The sequence below is a fragment of the Mus pahari genome, chromosome 15 (genome assembly GCF_900095145.1).
Source record: "Mus pahari chromosome 15, PAHARI_EIJ_v1.1, whole genome shotgun sequence".
In the NCBI taxonomy this organism is placed as follows: Eukaryota; Metazoa; Chordata; class Mammalia; order Rodentia; family Muridae; genus Mus; species Mus pahari.
In genome coordinates, this window is record NC_034604.1 from 26700352 (window position 1) to 26706422 (window position 6071).

At 39.4% G+C, this 6071-nt stretch overlaps 1 protein-coding gene across 1 annotated transcript in view; it reads right to left on the reverse strand.

Moving 5' to 3' along the window:
* The window catches only part of Syt4 (synaptotagmin 4), a 9933-nt gene extending 4085 nt beyond the window's left edge, over positions 1 to 5848 (reverse strand). Inside the window, exons 1-3 of the mRNA XM_021214761.2 lie at positions 5579 to 5848; positions 1994 to 2775; positions 154 to 274 (exon numbers count right to left, since the gene is read on the reverse strand). Of these exons, the coding sequence (XP_021070420.1) occupies positions 154 to 274; positions 1994 to 2775; positions 5579 to 5612 (937 nt within the window). The 5' untranslated portion in view covers positions 5613 to 5848. The remainder of the gene's footprint in view (positions 1 to 153; positions 275 to 1993; positions 2776 to 5578) is intronic.
* Between the last annotated feature and the right edge of the window lie 223 nt (positions 5849 to 6071).

The following is a 6071-nucleotide window of genomic DNA, read 5'->3' on the forward strand; positions in this document are numbered from 1 at the left end:
GAGGAGGAGGAGGAGGAGGAGGAGGAGGAGGAGGAGGAGGAGGAGGAAAATCCACAACCCCATAACTCATGATCCTGAGAGACAAAACCAGACTCGATGTTAGTTGAAAATTTTTGTAGAGGCTGAACTCCAGTATTTCTGAAGCGTTCTTACCTGAGAGTCCAGACACATCAGATTTCGGTAGGTGCCGCGCTTTTAAGACAACCACAGTGAGGGTGTTTGTAGTGGACTGATAACAGAGAGAAACGAGAAGTTCACCCCGGCCAGAAGACTTCTAGCAAAGAGAAACACCGTGGACGGAGTTTTAATCTTCAGCTTTTGTACTCTCATCACAAAACATACAGAAACATAATAGCTTTGTTATTTTAGTGTCATGTTCCTATCTAGTTTTTATTTTAACAGGCTAGAAACTGCTTTTATGCCTTTCCATAACGACTAAATCCATTGCCTGCCATCTTGTGGTTGTTTCAAGTACTACAGAGTGCTAAAATTTGCAAAGATTTGACCACACCCAGTACACATGTTTTGAAGTGTATTACATTATACTTTCAAGACAATTTGTTTGTTTGTTTGTTTGTTTGGCTTTTGCTATGTAAGAAAATCTCTAATCTTCAAAGTCATTAGTAGTCATAAAATGCATAATCTTATCAATTGGTATGTGTAGGATTGCATGGCTGATATTTTATCTTATTTTAAATTCTTCACTATTGGCACTAGTGGCATTTGAATTCAAGCCATAGAAAATCTATTCTGCATCCAACAATTATTCTGGAACAGAGTCATGATGGAGTTAGAATTCTTGTCCTTTCATAGTCAAAGTCTCTTTTCAATCTAAGGAGAAAATAAATAAATCGAAGTACTTGAGAGAAATGACTCCAACTTTAAAACTTGGTTTTAGGCAGTAACATAGATAGATCCCTTTACTGAAGGCTACTTATGCTTAGTTTTATATGAAAGACATTACCTAAGACAGCTGAGAATGTAACGTTCAAGCTTTAACTACAACTAACAAAACAATAACATGGGACTCGCTTATAATTAAGAACAGCTAAATAAAAATGTGTCAAAAAAGAGCTAAAGTTGAGAAAAAACCATCTAAAACCAAACAGTTTATGAAAAAGCACACCAAGAAAAGCAAGACAACAACCAGGGAGCTCTCTGATCCCCGTGGGCCCCAGTCAGGTGCCTCACACAAGCTGTGCAACTCTCTGGTCCTGAATTCCACTATTGTCAGTACATACAAGGCAGGAAGATGATTACGAAGTGTTCTAAAGGTATTTTTGGCTCCAAAATATTGTTGTTTCAAAAAACATAAGTAATGTGATTGTTGTTTTCTTAAGTTGTGGCATTAGGAGAACAAATTGTTCTGAAATAGGAAGATTAGGAACTGAGAAGTTTATATTTAAAGCAGAAAAGGATTCTCTTTGCTAAATTGATACCATGTCATTTCCTAATTATCCAAGAGCTATCAAAGGAGTCCAAGTCAGAGGGCAGGGTAGCTAACACTTCCTGTATGCAGCAGAAAAAGTGGACATTCGGAAGTCAACATAAGAGAATGGCCCCTTGTTCAGAAGCAATTTCATTAAAAGTACATTCAAATCCCACATCCTGAGAAGCGGTTTCAAATTCAGTTACTCTGAACTGAAACACTTTAATAACATATGCTAAGAGACACACACATGAATTTTAAAGTAGCAGCCTTTTTCAAACTATTTTAATAGAAATTTTATTTTTAAAAAAACCTGTTACATAAATGATATAAAAGTGTCATGAAAAGCTTTCTCTTATTTTTTTATCACAAAGATTCCATGAGCATTTCAGTTGTGGGTTAAGCTTCCTTTTGCCTTCTCTATTCTCTTGTTCTCTGTTTACTATTACCCACAGTAATTAAGGATAATGTGTACCAACTCACCATTTGAATGAAAATACCATAGATATTTTTTAAAGCTATACTAAATATTCCTTATAGATACTTGAATGCTTACGGAATTACCTTAGCATTTCTCTTGATGATCTCTCTAGTCATTAACATTTTTCCATCTGATAACTCTATCCCTGAAAGAGGAATAAGGACTTCTCCAATGACATCATCTCTAGAAAACCTGTCAAAGCTGAGAACTGTGAAGTGCAAGGAGAGCTCTTGGATGTGGGGATAAGGGATCCCATAGAATGTGAAGGTTTCGTCAAAAACAGGGTCCAGCGTCTTCCTCAGCACTCTGGTTTTCACTCTGTGCTTCTTCTCTGGTAAGATGGTCATTTTGATGTACGGGTCAGAGGTCATGGATTGCTCGTCCATGGCTGGTAAGCCCTGGGCTTCCTTGATGTTCACCACAAATGCTTTCTTCTCGAAGTTGTACTCTAGAGACAAGAAGAGTGTACCCAGCTTCTCCTGTTTTTCCTCTGACGTGAGGGATGTGCTGGACTGCAAACTCTCGGGGGAATGGGCCTCTTTTTCTGTCTCAGAAGAGCTGCCAGCTTTGGGGTCGGTTTTGGGGAAATTGCCATTGAGGTCTCGCTTCTCTAGGTCAAGATGCAGGGCAAGGTTGGGCAGAGCGGGTTTGCCCTTCACTTCACTCTTGTCGTCTCCTCCAAACTTCTTTTTGCTACTTAGGTTTTCTGGGTAGATATCAACCCCTTTAAGCACGTGCACAAACTTGTACGGAGGGGTCTTGTTGGACTTAGCTGATCTTCTCTGACAGCAGATCCAGGCAAAGAGAGAGACAGTGAAGACGAGGCCAAAAGCACTGAAGATGCCCACCACTGTGGGAATTTCATCTGAAAAACCAATTGACCGATGGCATACATTAAAGGATCAGGATTGAAAGGGGGGACCATAGGGAAAGCATAATAGAGCTAGCCCCTGCTGTCCGTTGGGAGGATTGGCTTACTTCCCCAGAGTTCTTGGCATGAGTAACAGTGATGTTTCCCACTAACCTGAGGTCTAAACATAGCCCTATGTGACACACATAAAAAGACATTGTGATTTAAAACACCTTAAATTCAGTAGATTCTCATAAATAAATTAATAAATTAAAGTATATCTGGAATAAAAGCAGGGTCATGTTAAGTATTCTCACCCTGGCTTTGTTTAACTCAGATATCAGTAGTCAACTACAATAATATAAGGAAGTACAATTGACACATTTTGGGGCTTTCTAGAAGCATCAATCTCACACACACACACACACACACACACACACACACACTACCTTCTTAATAGATCTTTAATCAGGATTCAAGCAGGAAAAAAAAATACCTTAAAGACAGTAGTCCACACAACTAAAAACTTATGGAAAAAAACATGGTCATTGACTATTGCTATAAATTCATTAAAATTTTGTTTTTAATTGTGAGATGTGATAAAAAAGGTAAACATTTGTTAATAAGGTAAAAGACAGTAAAATAAAATCCATAGTATGGTAATAACATATAATTAATTTATAACATTACAACCCCCTTGTATATATGAACATAAAATTCTTCAAGCACTGAATTATCCAAATCACAAAGTAATCTATGTGGGTTAAACAGAATAATGTGGTCATAAACGCATAATCATTCTCAAACTGTGAGTGTAAAGTGAGCATAGGTAATTTAGAGTTCAATTTTATCCTTGTATATTTCTACATGGCACACAGTAATAAAAATTGAAAATGCCATTGTTCTGTTAACTTAGAATGTATTAAATCAGTGGTATCCAGTGACACGCCAACAGTGATTGTACATGAAGCACATACCACCTAATATGCAAGCATATTCCTCTAACAGATGTATAGGAGCTGCACTTCTGCTTACTGCATCTGACACAGTGACGCAGCTAAGTAAACCTTTAGCACTTTATCCCTGTTTTATTCTAAATAGTGAATTCAAAGTATAAAAGTCCCAGCCCAAAAAGGGTTAACACTTTCTAAGACCAAGAACAGGGATTTTTACATCTCTTCTCCATCTTCTAAATATCCTTTCCATCTACTTTAGATTCCTAAAAGTGAACTCAAAGGAAGTCAGATGGAGAAACAGTAAGAGAAACATCTGAGATTAAACATAAAATCTGTAACTTAATCCTATGGCTAAACTGAATCATTGTAAAGATGAAGTAAAGCTCTGAGTTTTCTAAATAGAAAAAAAAAAAGTGAATGTTACCTAGAAGAAAGAAGAAAAGGAGGAAGAGGAAGAAAAGAAGGAGGGAGAAGAGGGGAGGGAGGAGGAGGGAGAAGAGAAGGAGGGAGGGGAGGAGGAGGGATAGAAGGGAAGGGAGAGGAAGAGGAGGAAGAAGAGTTAATCAGCTAAACAGTATCAGCTCCTTCCCTTCTATTCAAGTCTTTGTCACACATGTGCACACACACACACACACACACACACACAATGTAATAACTCAGGGCAAGGCAACAAAAGCAAACTCAGGAACTAAGAAATTCTTCAGCCACTGTAAGAACAATAAAAGCAGTTAAAGTCATTATGTCTAAGTAGAAAGACAAGTGGGCATGGAAACATTCTCACAAGGGTAGTCTCAGAAGATAGCCTGCTGTGAGAAAATGCTTTATTGCAAATCAGTAACTGAGTGTAAATATCACACACACACACACATCCAATGATGAAAGGCTGAGAAAATAATTTATGAATATTTTATTATATCTAATATTCACAACACCCAAGATAATATGGACTCATAACACTGCTAATGTAACTACTGATACTGTACTTAGCTTTGAGAGCAGAGATTATGTCCTTAGCACTCCTATTAGTCACAATTATTATACATGAGAGATACTATTCAAAAATGTCTTCATCCTTTAACTTAAAAATACTTAATAAATAAAACCCTGATCTTTTCCCACTAGAATATAATTGGACCTAGACATGCCCATTGGTTTTCTAAAATGTATGTCTAATTTATTCACTGAAGCAGACAAGGAGACCAGAGTGACAAAATTTTGGGATACGAACAGGAAAAGCAATCGAGAAAGCAGCAGCTCTAACCCAAGTTTTGAGTAGCTTTTACTTAAACTATACAGCGCTGGACTCCAGAAAGCTCAACCAGGGACATGAAAAAGGCCAAAGCCGGTTGTTCTAAAGTCCCCAGAACTACAGTATCACAGAATTTTATCTGTCATCAGCAACACTCTTCAGGTATACAAAAAAACATAGCAGAAAAATTTATGACAGCGCAATAGAACTTGCATCTCAAACCCTCAATGTACAAGTTATTTTATGTCGTATCAACTCTTATGTAACCAAAGGCGTACGTAGCTTTTCCTAAAAGATCTACACACAAATAGGAACCATCCAGAAAATAAATGAAGCAGTATTCTAACAACAGATGTCCTTTTCTTTCCTCAGCTCAGGCTGCAGCTTATAGAGCCCCGTGAACATTCGGGAACTTCTGGAAGGTGAAATCACAAGGCAATGTTAAGGAGAAAAATATCAAGGGAAGGAAGTAAGCCACAATTAACCATCTGCTGTTCTCGTCTTCCTTTCAAATTAGCTACTTGAAAATATACACATTCAAGACCCAGTAGAGAGCAAAGCAGAGCACAGCCCCTGAGCCCAGACCCAGCCCCAAGTTCAGCAACTTGCTCACCGAATTCCACGCGGCTGGTGGTGATAGGAGCCATGTTTTCTGCGTGCTCTGTCCGAGGTGCTGAAAGAACTCCGGGCAGATTCACCTGGAAGGATCCAGGAACAAGGCTTCCAGGAGAAACACAGGGGATCCAGGGACCAGCACCGGCAGCGGGAGGGGCTGGAGGAAGGTCCGCGCTCTCTATCAGCAATGTGCCACCCTGCCCTGTTCCTGTTGGCTCTTCTGAAAAGCTTGTCTCCGAGACTCCAGACGTGGCTGAAACCCGAATTGACGCAATCCTGACGCTACAGGGCTGAAATCAGCACCTGCCCTCCCCCTCCTCCCTCCAGCCGCTCCTCCTCGCCCTCCTTCTGGCATCCTCCCTCCTCTCTTGAGGATTCAGCGCACACTCACCAATTATTTTAACTGTTGGGCTACTAGATTTGAACTATGCTATTCTCTTAGACTCGGAGGCACACAGAGAGGCGTCCTGAAACGTATCCTTGACAATCCT